Source organism: Tauraco erythrolophus, chromosome 21 (assembly GCF_009769465.1).
Source record: "Tauraco erythrolophus isolate bTauEry1 chromosome 21, bTauEry1.pri, whole genome shotgun sequence".
Taxonomy (NCBI): Eukaryota; Metazoa; Chordata; class Aves; order Musophagiformes; family Musophagidae; genus Tauraco; species Tauraco erythrolophus.
In genome coordinates, this window is record NC_141485.1 from 12,364,287 (window position 1) to 12,379,263 (window position 14,977).

At 43.6% G+C, this 14,977-nt stretch overlaps 1 protein-coding gene across 2 annotated transcripts; it reads left to right on the top strand.

Moving 5' to 3' along the window:
* The first annotated feature begins 5,242 nt into the window (after window positions 1-5,242).
* On the top strand, window positions 5,243-7,863 carry IFT22 (intraflagellar transport 22). 2 transcript variants are annotated; one of them, XM_086624715.1, is made up of 5 exons: window positions 5,243-5,281; window positions 5,622-5,701; window positions 5,828-5,917; window positions 6,579-6,781; window positions 7,688-7,863. In XM_086624715.1, the coding sequence occupies exons 1-5, from the start codon at window positions 5,243-5,245 to the stop codon at window positions 7,834-7,836; spliced, it is 561 nt and encodes a 186-aa protein (XP_086480841.1). In that variant the 3' UTR covers window positions 7,837-7,863. The 2 variants fall into 2 exon arrangements, with proteins under 2 accessions (XP_086480841.1, XP_086480842.1); XM_086624716.1 differs by lacking the exon at window positions 5,828-5,917.
* Window positions 7,864-14,977: the final 7,114 nt, after the last annotated feature.

Consider the following 14,977-nt stretch of genomic DNA (forward strand, 5'->3'; position numbering starts at 1 on the left):
AACACCACATTTGTCAGTAAGAAAGAAAATTTACTTTGAAATTTTATATTCAAAACAAAAAGCATATGGGTCTAATAGAAAAGGTTCCATGGGCCCTTGTGACTCATAAATAACTATTGTCCTTTGATTGTCTTGTTTCAGCCATCCAATACCTTCTACTCTACCACCTATGAAACCGTTTTTACCAAACATAAAGGATTTTCACCCAGACAAACAAGGCTGCCATGCTCTCTCCTAAGAGTAAAGAGTGCCCAACACATCCCAGCCCAATATTTCTCATTTCTCACCATCAGGCTGTATTCCTCTTTGACTGCTCTCACAAACGGGTATCGAGAACACCGAACTTAAGAGGTCTGACTAATGTTATGACTATATGCACACCTTGATTCAGTGTACATCTGCACAGGAGCTGAAACAAATGGTCCCATCCCCGTCCCACTTGGCCATGTCCCCACTGATCCTCATTACCTCCTTTCCGTTAGCACCAGGTTTTTGTGCAGTTATGCAGTGAACAGGTTCAGGGAGCTGATTTTTTGTTTTCCCAGAGGCATCAGACTAGTTTTCAATTGGATCAGTTCCATCTAAACAGGTAATTGGAAGGAAGGTAGATGGAGAGCTGGGGATGTAGATGGAGAGCTGGGGATGTAGATAGAGGCAATACTACCTCTTTGTGTGGGTGATGATACAAGTTTATGCCCTATGTGACAGAGCATGTATCCACAGCATAAATTAAGAGTCCAGGCTCTGTCAACAGGCAGTGAAGTCTCTCCCAAATAGATGCTTCCAATGGGTAATTCAGAATACCTAAACCAGAAGCCTAAAATTAGACAGGATGAATATGATGAGACCATAATGTCTCAGTACTGTAATTCCCACCAAGACTTGAGGCTCTATTTACAAATGCAAATGATCTGGGCTTTAGCAGAAATACTTCTGCTTAATGCTTTTTTCCATGGAAAAATTGAAACTTTTCCCTGTGAGGGGGAAAGAAGACCCTTTGAAGGGCTCTCCTGCTAACACAATAAACATCTGTGGGTTCTTTCCTCTCAAATGCTATTTTTCTAGGGGGTCCCTCTCTGATAAATTAGCAGTCCCAGTAGATCATGGCAAACAATCCTGCATACCACATCTTAAGCAATGGTACTTCTTGGAGCAGATAGGTTTGATCTGCCTTAACGCAGGCAAGTTAACACCACATTATCAAATGCATTGAGGTCACCAACCTCTATCAGATGATCTGCTTGATCCTTTTCAGACAAAAAAAAAAAAAAAAAAAAAAAAAAGAAAAAGAAAAAAGCTTGGATTACTTAGAGAAATCTGAGTGCTCCAAGCTGGAAGCAGTAGGCTCGGCCACTCACAGCCCACCCACCTACAGATCAAGATGGACTGGAACAACCTCCTCCATGAGCCAGAAAAGTGAAGGGGGTTGGGAGGTGGGAGGAAGAGTTTCGTATTTCATCTACCACTTTTAATAGAAAACAGAACATGGTGGGGGGTTGAAAGGAAAATGGCAAATCTCTGGAGATCTTAAGTGTTGGCCTTGCAAGTCAAAACTGTCAATCACACCATGTCCCCTCCAACTCGTACTTCTTGAAGGGAAGACGGGAGGCAAGGGACTGGCACGTTTAGCCACTAGGTGTTACTGTTGCTCCACAGAACGTGATCAGAGCAGCCACTTCAGTGTAAGCAAAACAACATCAGAGACATCCTCCGCAGTTGTACCTTAGGATTTAAACCGTAGGAACTAAATCCTACTTCTGGATTCACGTATTGCGACTCAAAAAGTAGAGCACTCTGGTGTGTTTTCTTGAGGCAGTCATGGAGGTAGACTGCTGCTCCTTGTGTTTTGTTTATACATCACTGCATAAATGGAGCAAGTCAAATTCATCCCTTGGGAACTTCCACTGACTTTGATGAAGGTACATAAGGAGAATTGGGCCGCTTAAAGTGTCACTGAGTTCATGTCCACTGGTCAGGGAAACACATTGGCTGCCGAGTTGTCTGCATCCCTGCCTCCCTGACCACAGCCTGCACTGAAACTTAGAGGCATTTTAATTAATCACAGATCTGCTGTCAGCCAGGTGGGTTCCTCAGGCAAGTATTTAACCTTCCTCTGCTTTGTTTCTCCATCTATAAAATGGAAATAAAGCTCCTCATCTCCTCTGGGAAGGACTTTGAGACCACAGATAAATCAGAGCTGTAGTCCTTGACAATCTGTTGGCATGAACCAAGCAACAGGTTTTGCACAAGCTTTTCCTGTTGATTCCAGAAGAAGTTTTCTGAGAAAGAAAGACTGAACTGAGTGCTTACTCCTCCTCAGGAGCCACTTTTAAGTGAAACAGACTCGTGATAAAAAGCAGTGCTCCAACGCACCCCTGCCAAGGCACCGTAATGTCCTGTTTCCGTTTAGTCCTTTCTCATAGTTCTACCAAAGCTTTATCCAGAGGACAGCCCTACTTCATCCAAACCTTCATCATTTGCTTAATCAACTAGGCCTTGAACCTGCGAGACATACCCCTTCCCTGAGCTTCTTAAGCAACAAGCTTCAAGTTTACAACAATCTTGATTGTCTCCTTAATTTTCAATAACAGGCTTCAGTGTGCAAAAATAGGTGGTTTTTCCTTTCAATTCTTGCATTCTATGCCTTGCCCCCAAATGAGCCAGTATAAATAGACAGAGGATGCAACGCAGGTCTCCGCCTGTGCCCACTCCAAAGCTATTTCTGCACACACACAATAACGTCACGCAACGCACGACAAACGGGCAGAGCACTCGTTCTCACGGTCAGCCTTGCCAGGCGGTTGTACTTCCAACCAGGGCATTATTTTCACACACAACTCCATTTCAGCACTCTAGGGTATGTTTTCCAAAGTTTGGAAACATTGTTACACTACATTAAACAAAGTATCAGTACTGAGACACAAAATCTTTTTTCTGAAAGATTTTTTGAGCTGTTTTCATGGGAAAAGTTTTATAGGCCACGTTAAATGAAATATAATGCAAACTTAAAATACTGTTGTTCTCCAAAAGACTGAATGATTTGCAAGTGCTAAAGTATTATCTGAAAGTTGACTGGCACTACATTTTACTGCTGCTTCCAATAAAACCTGTGGGCCTCTAACTTGGAGGCAGTCTTCTCATCTACAATTCAGGCAACAAGCATCACATGCCTTGATACGTAATCAATGTGTGTCACAGTTTGAGTTCTCATAGACACTTCTAGAGTGAAGAACAGTTTTATGGAAATATTATTGATAGCCTGCAATTGCTTCTGGGTTTTGAAGGAAGGAGAAGGATCTGTCCATGGAGAATCATGTGGAGATGATAATTTTTGCTTGCTACCAAAACATTGTGGTGGGAAAACAGCTATCTAATGAATGCAAGACTTATAGACCATTACCAGTATTGTCTGGAAGTAGTTCACTTACTGATGGAGTTTTCTCTCTGCTGCAGTCTAACAAAGAGTTTTAAATAAGGGAAACAAAACGGCCTTGCTGGTTTGTACACTCGTACTCTCAGCAAATAATACATCAGTAACTAACAGAACTTCACCCATACACCTAAGGCAGATTAACATCAAATGTACTTGACTTAGATGCCTTTGAAAATGTCACACTAAGTAGCTTGGAAGCTTAATTCCCACTTTCTAAAGTGACTTCACATCCTAAATCACATGGATAAACCCAAAAATTGCAGCCTTAGTCAGCTGTGGTCTCCTTACTCTTCAGTGGCTAATATAAACACACGAAGACCCTATCTGACACTTCATCTAAAAATTAATCCTAATGGCTTTCTGGGCAGCTGCACAAACAGCCAGTGTTACCCAGTTTCAGTTACCTCTTATTTTTTCTTTTTTTTCTCCTCTTCTGTGCTGCTGTCTACAATAGAATCCTTTGTAACACATTTCTCTTCACATGCTGGTGGCAGCTGTTAATATGCACCAGCTAATAAGAGAGACTGTCCTAATTTCTTCTCTCTGGGCCACCCTTTCTGTCGTTTCTTTGGAAGTTAGTAGGTCTGAAATGTGGAAGACAGCATAGCTGCAGAAAGGATTAACTATGAGTTGTCCCAGTTCATTGAGAATTTGGTCCTGACACGTGGATCTTCAGAAACAGAAAATACACACCCAGTCTGCTGCAGCAGAATCAAATTCAGTGCTAGATGCAGCTACTGTTTTTTCATTGTCTTTGTCCCACCGACCTGAAAACAAAGGGTTTTCTGAAGTTTGAAACACTGTGTGAATGGTGTGGTGCCACTGCCACACTGAACCATTCTAAACTGTCCCTGTGTAAGGGGTGAAACAGGAAACAAGGCTACAGTGTGATAGAAAAGCCTCTGCCCCCTCAGTGAGAGCAGAATCATCCTGGTTCACATTCGTTACTAGTACTAAACATTTACAGTATGGTAGCGCCTAGAGGCCCTATTTGAAAGCTTGTCTAAAACTGCCATTGTACCTGGGCCCCGAACAGCTCTGAAGCAGCACATCTGTCTGCCAGATGTTTTGTTCTTAGAAGCTGCAATTTAAAAAAGCCTCTTGCTTCCCCTAACAAGCCTTAACAGGAAACTTCCAGAGCTTGCTTCGTCGTCCGGTCAGGGCGAACCTGCAGCTGAAATCGCAGCGGAGCTCGAGGCGAGGACAGCACTGCTCACGCTGGCGAGAGGCACCGGAGCGCGGGCACTGCGCGGTGCCAAAGCCCGTGGGGTGCTGTTAGCCGGACTCCTGCCTTCCGGAGGACAGAAGGGCCAAGGCACGTCCCTCCCCCACAACGGTGAGGGCAGGAGGACGCGCTGCCATCCCGCCCGACGGGCACAGGAGCCGGGGTTCCCCTCCGGGCACACCAGCCAGGGCTGACGGCCGCTGCCAACCCCGCCGCGGGCAGCGCGCAGGGCCCTCGGCGGGCACAGGGGCCCCACGGCGGGCACAGGGCCCCACGGCGGGAACAGGGGCCCCACGGCGGGCACGGGGCCGCACGGCGGGCACAGGGGCCCCACGGCGGGAACAGGGGCCCCACGGCGGGCACGGGGCCCAAGGGCGGGCACAGGGTCCCACGGCCCGGCCCCGGCAGGAGAGGCCCCGGGCAAAGCCGCCACCAGGACCCCCGCGCGCAGCTCCCCGCCCGCCGGCACGTGACGGCCGCACAGCCAATCGCAGCGCGCCGTCCGCACTCGCCCCGCCCCGCGCGGCAAGCGCGGGCGCGTTGCCGAGCAACGGGCGGGCGGGAGGGGCCGGCCGCGCCGCGCCATGCTGAAGGTGAAGGTGCTGCTGGTGGGGCCCCGCCAGGTGAGCGTGCCCCGGGCCCGCGGGCGCTCCCCCGGCCGCCTCGGAGGCCGTGTTCGCCTCTGCCTCGGCCGCTTGGCCGCCCCCTCCAAGGCCTGCGGCCGCCCTCCGAGGGCCGCAGCCCCTGCGGCCTGCCTCGGGCTGTGGCACGCGTCGCCGGGCAGGGGGTGCGGCCGGGAGGCGCGGGAGGGCCCCGGGAGGCGGGAGGGAGGAGGCGGCAGGGCTGCATGCTCGGGGGCCTTAGCTGGGGAGAGCAGGGCCCTTGGGTAAACACCGCGCTCTTCTCGTCGGGGCTCTGGCGATGACGTTCCTGAGGCTGTCTTTCCCTCCTGCTGTCTACCAGTCTGGAAAATCGGTATTGGCAAACTTTGTGTCCGAGAGCGTAGACGGGATTGGCAGCCACAGCCCGACACAAGGTGTAAGGTGAGCAAAACCTCGCGGCGTGCCACCGCACCAGCTCCCTGACACTTGCCTGCCCCTCACACAGTCCTCCTGTCCGGTCGTGGCCTGTGGAATGATACCACGCTGTACATCCGCTCATTTCCACAGGATCCTGGAGTATGAGAAGCCAAACTTGAACGGTAACAGCAAGGGAGCTGGGTGTCGATTTGAGTTGTGGGATTGCAGTGGCGATCAAAAGTAAGCCAGCATTGTTGTTACTTCCTCCAGGTTAACTTAATTCATAATAGTTCTGTTTACACAAAATAGTCATACTTAAGGCCTAAAACCAATTATCTTTTCCAGGTGAGGAGTACTCCTGCCTCTTTACCACATTATATTTTTTTATAGTTTCTGCTATGAAGCACCTGATACTAGGTACTCTCTGCTATGATCCCAGCTGACACTGAACTTCATTTTGGATAAGGACTGAGTATAACAGTACAGTCCATAGCTTCCAGAATTAAGTTACAGGTACAGAAGACAGAGGCCCACTCTGTAACTGCCTTTATCTCCTTGAAGTTATTATGTGAGTGGAATTCAAACAATGTTTATATACGATTTAGGCCTTAATTTCCAAAAGATGCAATTGAGAACTGGGCAGATCCATTTTTAGGGAAAAAGTTTAAATAAGCATTTGACCAAATACTTACATTGTCAGCAAATCATGGGATCAACTAACATAATAGGGAAGTCAAAATATTTGGAATATGATAGATCCCTATCAAGATTACTGATTACTCATAATAAAGTACTAAAATGTGTTCTAGAGGAGGGAAGAAGACAACCTGAGGATGTTTGAGTGCATGTTTCTGTTTTCCAGCCATCAGTCTTACCATTTTCCATGCTCCTGTTTTCCAAGGTTTGAAACATGCTGGCCAGCTCTGATGAAGGACTCTCATGGTGTTATAATAATCTTCAATCCTGAGCTGCCCAGTCACCTGAAAGAAATCGAAATGTGGTACTCCTGTTTCGTGCAGCAGCAGTCACTGCTTGATAGTCAGTGTCTCCTAGTTGCACATCACAAGCCAGGCAGTGCGGGGGACATGGAAAATCTGTCCTTGGGTAAGAAGATGGAAAACTTGATCTATAACTCATGAGTTTTTTATTGATCTATGTATATTTAAAATTGCTCATACCTTATGGCTTGCATTATTCATTGAAATCTGCCAATCAGAGAATACTAGAGTGCTTTGCAAAACCAGAAATAATTAATTTCAGAGGTCATCTAGAAGGTGAGCAATATTCTTATTTCACAAAAGGGAAGGTAAAGGCAAGAAAGATTTGAGTGACTTCTTTAAGGTCACACAGTGAGTACGTAGCTGAGGCAGGAATTAGAACTCCTGATGTCCGTAGCCACATGTCATCATCACTAGTAGTTTGTTCCTTACGTTTAATTTTATCTTTTGTTAACTGACACTTTTGTGGCCATTTAAGCCTGCGTTTTATCAATCAAAAGCATAGGAGCCCTTTGAAATCAATGGCTAACAATCTTAAAATTAGTAATAGGTACCTTACATACTGCAAAATTATTTGTCTGTTTATACAAATGAGAACACACACTCCCACTAGGCAACCTGTTCCAGTGTTCAAACAAATACATATGCATTGTAAATATTAATATTTTAATACGTATTTAACAATATTGCTCCATAATTTTGAAGTAATCAAATAATGTTGTATCACATCAATAGTAAAATTGCAATTCAGTGCTGACTTGTTTGATTCTGCCTAACTGAATGTGAGACCAAAACCAGTAATTTAATCATAATGTTTGCAGAAAGTAATCTGTTTGTAATGCTAGCAAGCTGTGATGCATTTCTTCTTTACGTGTTGTATGTTAGCTGGGGTATCAAACATTGGATACTACTGAATTCCGATTGACTTCAGCATCAGCTGTCCCATGACCTTGATTGTGAATATTTCTTTTATAAAAGGAATATACCTAATTATTTTTATTTACTTTCAAAGCTTACCCACTGACCAAGCTAAAACTAATATATTCCAACTTAGAAGAAAATCCTGAAGATGTTCGGATGGAATTTATGAAGTACTTCAGAAGCATTATCACCATAATAAATGAGAGCAGAGAGAAGGAAGAAATGTCAATTATCTCATAACATTAAAAGAAATACTGAACAGGGAAGAAAAAGGATTATTTTACTTGCTAGGCTATACTTGCCTGTGAACAGGTCCTCACAGTAAGAATTTGCCAGCCCATAAACACTTCAGAGAAAATAATGCACAATTTATGACTTAACCAGAAAAAAACAAGTGCTGAAATCTGATGAACTGCGGTGCCAAAGAGATGGCTGCACATCCAGGAATTTGGGTAACTTTAGCTGCACTTTGGTTTCATTTGGCATCAGAGGCACAGGAAGGTGTTGTTTAACACGTTAGTGCAGACCAAAAGATGAAGGTATTTGTCATCTCTTCACTTCAGAATCCCTTTCTGTAGAGGTGCTGAGAGAAGAAAACCTGACAGCCAGAAGATTTGTGGAGTTCTGATGAAGCATCTGAGTAAAGTGGTCATGTTAGCTGTGTTCCTGGAGAAGTTATGCTTTTGGAAGTCAGTACAAACTGATTGGAACAGAGATCTGAGAAGTAGTTGTGGTGTGGAATCCGTATTTTAATGTCTTCTCCCTATCTTTCTGTCCAGCATCTGAAGACAGCACATTTCATAGCTATAGCCTTGGCAAAACAGAGTAGGTTGCAGTCTTTCTCAGGACTAAGTTTTTCTTCTATCTCAACGAAATAAACTGTTGTTGGGGACAACGTTTAGGTCTCTCTGGGAGGAAAAGAATTGAAACCTCAGTGTAGTGCAATACTTTGACCTATGTCAGGAGCTCCAATAGAGAAAAAAAAAAGTTTTGCATTCTCCAGAGAGGAAAAGCTGTTTCGAAACTTGTGTTACTGTTCCCTGCTGCATTGAAAGAAGTGGTTTCGCAGATAATTTACTTCCTGGTTTGTTTGGTTTGCACTCATCCCTGTTCTTGGTGTCTTTCGCTATGGAAGACTTTTTTTGTAACATGCAGTACTAAGGCAATAAAAACATTTTAAAAATGCATCCTTTTTGTTCTCAAAGGGAAAGATAATTATTATTTTATGGAACTCTTACTGACTTGCTTATTTTTCATAAAGGAAAACAGTGATAAATTTGTAGTACGTTTCGTACTAAGTGGCTCCAACAAGAGACATTAACAAAACCTTGTCACTGACCCAAATAGCCAAAGAACTGACAAATGAAAAACAAGCACGTATCCATACTGACACACACGTCTGTTTTACAGAAGATAATTGAGAGAGAGATGGAGCAGGAACTGCAAAAATCCTTGAGGAGCATCCCATTCCACCTTGTACTGCAGCTCACCTTGTGAAGAGCGAGATCAATGACTTGTCAGAACGATGTCTGACCCACAGCACTAAATTTTACAGATTTCGTTTCCCTCCATATTCTTGCAGCTATATTTGAGCTGCGGCTATTTCGCAAGTATATTTGTTAAAATAGCCTCGTCCTCACAGCAACATTGGCTTTTAGTAAACATCCTTGACAAAGTATGTTATAAACCAGGAAGTACTTGATGTATTTTAGTTCAAGACAACAGGATTGAGAGCTGCTTGGATTTTTCAGTGATCTAAGTTAGTATATATAGATGTAGTATAGTGGAAATTTGTTCTTTTTTGAGTAGTAAGAAGCCTGTCCTTGCGCAACACCAAGATAAGAAGAGATGCCTCAAAAATCTACTCAATTGTTTACACATCTTTCTTCTGGTGTGCAATCGGGACTTTCTCCAGGGTTTTCTCTGGGAAGCTTCACTGGGAGCAGAGAGCAGTCAGGGTGTGGTGCACTGCCATGGGCTGGTGTTAGTGGTAGCGCAGGCAAAAAATTGGAACTCCCTTTCTTTTGCCAGTCCCCTTCAACAGGATTCACTGTAGTTGCGTAACAATGATTGACTGTAGCCATTCAGAATAAGTTACTTTTATTGTTGCTTTCAGGTAGGAGAAGATTTTTCCAGTTATTTTCATATACTGCTTGAAGCACTTCTACATCATTATGCTCAAGATCAACAAACACATTGGTAGAGTCTGAAAGCCTCTTCACCCCAGTTGTGTTTTGTACTTCCCCTGGTATTTTTCTCTTTGATTATTAAGTCTTTTTTTATTTAAAACAAAGGCATGTGAGGTGGAAGATTAAAAGGTCTTAGAACAGTTTGAAGTTGTAAAACCAAAGGCTACAAATAACACAACAAAACATACTGAGCGAGGCTCATACTTTAGAGAATTACTGTTCCAGTGATATGCCAGGATCTGCCCAGGTTGGTGCCAGGCATGTGGCGTGTGAAGTTGTGTGCACACACAAATAACCTGCACTGTTCTTTCCTTGGGTGCTTGGTGTGCTCACAGAATTTGCTACCTCAGCTTCTTTTCATAGTCTGCTGGCCCCTAGTCTGCCATTAAAGCTTAAAGCTCTGCTCGGTTCTGAGAGGAAAACAGAGGAGGTACTGAAAGAAAATATCAGTGAGAGGAAGGACAACAGGAAAGAATAAAGCAAAATAAGCAGGATGAGATTAAAAGGTTGGAGGCGAATAGTGGGAGGTTGGCATTTCAACATCTACATTTTATTTATATGACTTCAGAAACATTCAGGCTTTATATGTTTGCAATCAGTGTCATAGGGTGGTCTATTGGAGGTAGTTATTGGAAAATTCAGTCTAACTAGAGAACAAGTTTTTTACATGCTGCCTTAGATTATTTTTTCCTTGTTGCCAGCTGTGTGGTGCTGGAGCCAATTTCTAAAATATACTGCCTTAATAAATTCAGTTTTTCCCAACAGCAACATTGTGATACGCACTGGTAAAGATTGGTGTGAAACCCACCAAATATTTTATTTGGAATGTAAACCAGTGTTTGGGTGATTCCAGGGCTGAAGAGTCAATGAACTCTCCTATTTACCACCTTGCTTCATATAAAATGTTAATCATGTTCTTGCTTTAAACTTAAAAAAAGGATGTAAATTACAGGTATCTATATACTGCAATGCATTGTTCATTAGAGAAGAAAAATACTGTTAGGCAGAACCAAAGACAGATCCCTAGACTTGACTTTATATCATCCAGAAAGGTCATAATACGTAATAAGTGTGGAACATCATTCATAAAACCTGGCCAAGTGATTGATTTCTGTGACTGCTGGAGAACAGAGTAAACGCATAGACCCATGCGAAGGTAATCCTTAGTATTGGAGAAGATACAGAGAAAGTGTTCAGAAGTATAATTTATTAGTGATTCATGAAACAGGTCAACAGAGACATCCAGTTAGAAGAGAGGCATGAGAACGCCAGATGGTAGGTGAACATGCGTTAGGTGTCCATCTCTGCCCTCCCAGCCTGCCTTTCCTGGGCTGTCAGTGAGTCTGCAGAGCTTCAGACAGTGCCACATCATGGCATCACTCAGACTGGGGGGCGCAGTCCTGTTGTTTGCTTGAAGCGATGTGGTCAATAAGTGACTGTTCTATGCCTCTGTCCACACTTCTGCTTGTGAGAGCAAAGAATTGCCCAGTCGAGTGTCAAGGAAACTGGGAACACAAGGTAATCAGGCACAAGTTACACGGAAGTCAGTTGGCAAACCACAGGTTTAGCTAGGAGTGGGAGCAATTTAGGAGCAGAAGATAACAGCAAATTTGCAGCAAAAGCACTCTGTTTTACTCTTCCACACTGAGGACCTTACCACCATGCTTGTAAGTTTGGAAAGGTTTTTTGGATGACCTTTCCAAGAAGTGGAATGGAAGGTAGAGAACTGGTGAAGTCTGTCAATTCCTCCAAACAAATGTAGCCTTCTCTAGGTGCCCTCAGTCCCTTGGAGGGAACAGTTCATGACTCCTTCTCATTCTGTCAGCAGCCATGTACCCCCAAACTCCTGCTTTGTATGAACCGTGCACAAACTGGAAGTCTCTGAGTTCCCTTTCTGTGGTTCTTTGTCCATACTGGAATTCGGTGGCTGTTTGTTGCAGTGGCTTTTCTGTGATCACCTGCATTGTCATAGTTTGAGGAACTGAGGCTGGAACCAGGGGCATAGAACATTTTAAATATGAATTAATTCAAAAATACCTTCAGCCTCCGCAAAAGTCCAAAGACTCCAGGATGTGAAAACAAGCCATTACTTAAACAGAAGTTATTTGGGCGCAACATTATTTTGTCACTTGTCCTTCAGTATTGATGATCCTGACAACTTAAATCCCTGTATTTATGATGTACAGAAATTCTTTTCAAGGTTTTATTGCTATATAGCTACAAAAAGGTTTATAGCTGTGGATGAGCTCTACTCAAGTTTACACTCATCTCCCATGAAAGCAGTTGGTACATCATTGCTTTGGACAGTTGACTTATCTGGACAAAGAATCAGCATGGAAATTCAATAGGGAGCAGTTAGAATCAGAAGAACTCTGCAAGGCTAGAAATGCAGAATTTTAAGACTTCAGGGTCATACAGAAAAAGTTAATGGCTATGGCTATCTTGCAGACTGGTGATTTAAGACATTTAAGCTCTTCAATCATAAACCAGAGTTTGCTCAGGTTACCTCTTTCAAGCTGTTTTCTGCACACACAGAACATTATAAAGCCAACAACTGCTTGTGATGATGAAACCAGTTACAGGCACTGCAATCCAGATGTGTGGCTTCCAGGGCAAAAATCATACTTGTTTGCAACCAAACTTTGGGAGTAGCAGCAAAGCCGAATGAAATACATTTGGACCTTACCAAAAAAATGCAGCATTCTTTTCAAGTCATATATTTTGAAGGCCAGGCCTTTGGTCTCAGTTGCTCTCAGCAGTATTGTTCTAATGGACACAATAGACATGGGAAACTCTGTGTTCCTATTTCTATTCTTGAACTGCCAAGTGACTACGAGGAAGTCACGTCAGCCACCACATTTAAGAGTGCCCAACCATGCCGTCTTTTGCATGATCAATTTAAAATATGTAGGGTGCCGATGTGCAGACACTTTAGGAAGCAACTTCTAGAAGGTATCCTCTTAAAATCAGATCTTAAACTACTCAACCTCTCAACAGGAGTACCTTGCTCTGGAGGTCACTTGTGAGTTATCTCCTCTTACCACTTGCAGCAAAGATTCCCCAAAAGATCCATTTACCTTGTAGAGAAGCTGCCCTTGCCGAGATGCTAGAAACACTCTAACCGTAACACAGAGCCACAGTCAGCACTGCTCATGCAAACGCAACACCACCGCGCTTGGGAGAAAAAGATACGACATGCTACGACTCCGAGCAGTTCAGGAGGTCAATGCGTGTGTGCGAAGCATGCTTGTTGTCAGCTCACGTACACATTTTTGCATTGATCTATCTTAGGTTATTTACTTAGGACGAGATTTATGGCACTAATCATTCTTATCCAGCTGGACTGAGTTGAGATAATGAACTACTAATTAACTACTCAACTCAAGGTACCTATCCTGCCTACAAGAGGCAGGCCATTTCCTCCTGGCTGCGGAGGATGCAACAGCGTCCCTGGTGCCGCAGCCCAGGCTGGTGAGCAACAGAGATTCCCCCGTGAGTGACTGAGGTTTACAAAACTGGATACCTCTTAAAGGCGCCTCCTTAGAATTTGCTGAGAATTCATCCTCAGAAAATCAGTCCTCTTCACAAACAATAGTATTTGGAAACCTCTTACCTCTGGTTGTAATAACCAGTCTGACGGAACTGGCTTTGTGCAAATGGTGTACAGGTTTGGTCACCCATGTTCTGAAAGATACACTGAATCAGAAAAGGGCCACCTGAGTGTCTGAAGAAGAAACAACTGTATAAGAAGTGTTTGGTTTTTTTCACTCTACCAACACAGGGAGACAGAGCACATGCTTGATTTGTGCAAATACATCACAAAGAAAGAAAACTGACTGTATTTACCTGGACCTAAGATGACAGGAGCAATCATCAGAGCAGGGATGCTGTTGCGAAAAGGCTGGACCACTCTAAGTTACACAAACATAAATACAAAGCAGTCTCTTACCATCTGCTCCTTTTGCTTATTCTCCACCCCACCCCCTGCCCTTGAATTAGAGCAAAAAATAATTTGACCTGGAATACAAGGTGACTTTTTTTTTTTCCATGAAAGAGACAAAGAACTGGAGAAACCTAATATGCAGGCTCACATTCTATTTGTGTATAATCCAAACTAAAAGACATCTTTGGCACAATAACATACGTGAACAAACTAGTCATTAATAACTCTAGTCTGGAAATTGAAGAAGGTTTCTAGCAAACAGAGTGGAAAAAACCTACCTGGTTTCAGAACAGTGCTTAATTAATAGTTCGTGATAGAGTGTCACTGGACTTCATCCTTCTAATCCCTCTCTTATGACAACAAGAGGCTTATTTCGTTACATTCATGCAGGCATTTTCTATTTATGTATTTTCTACAGAGGTGACAGTGAACCAGAATATCAGCTTCAAACTTTGAGAAGCTTGGACTCTGATCCATACTCTCCAGCTGGAGACCAGTTGAAGACATAGGTTGTATTCACACATATGCAGAGGAAGTAAAGGAATTTTGTCAACTCATAACAGAAGAAAGGTAATGCAAGTTTTCTGATGGGAGTCTCACTTTAGAGAGTACTGTCTGAGGATGGGCGCTGGGTTTTGCTTACGTAACTCTCAGACAGGAACAAAAAAAATGCCATATGTTTTGCTGAGTTCCATTGTCTCTTCCTCGCTTTGTAAGGAAATAAAAGCCTATTTCTCTGCTAGTTCCATGAAATCTATCTGAATCCTGGTAACATGCCTCTGAGAATTTGCTCAGAGGGAATAATAGACAAGGGTACACCCTCCATTGCTATGTTACTGTTCCATGAGTTCCAGACAAAAGCATTTATTGTGGTTTGGCAGCAACCATCTATTCCTAAAACCCCGGGACTGCATTGTTCTTTACTTGTCAAAAGTTGATTTAATACCTACAGGCACAGACCGCAGGGTTCATCTTTTTAGGAAGGATCTTCAGGCTTTCTAGACTGCTGGGGTCACCTCTCACAGCCAGTAAGACCACTTGGAGGAGTCATACCAAAGTTGACTGTGAAGACCAGGCCCTCAAAGAAGCAGAAGGTCTGCCCTGCAATGTACATTCCAGGATTTTTATTCTGACCTAGGTTAAATGGTAATACTCCAGAAACTGAGCAACCAACTGCCAGGGCCATAATAATAACTCTGAATCATTAAGTAAAGATATGACTTAGGGAAAAATACTGCTAAGGCCCCAA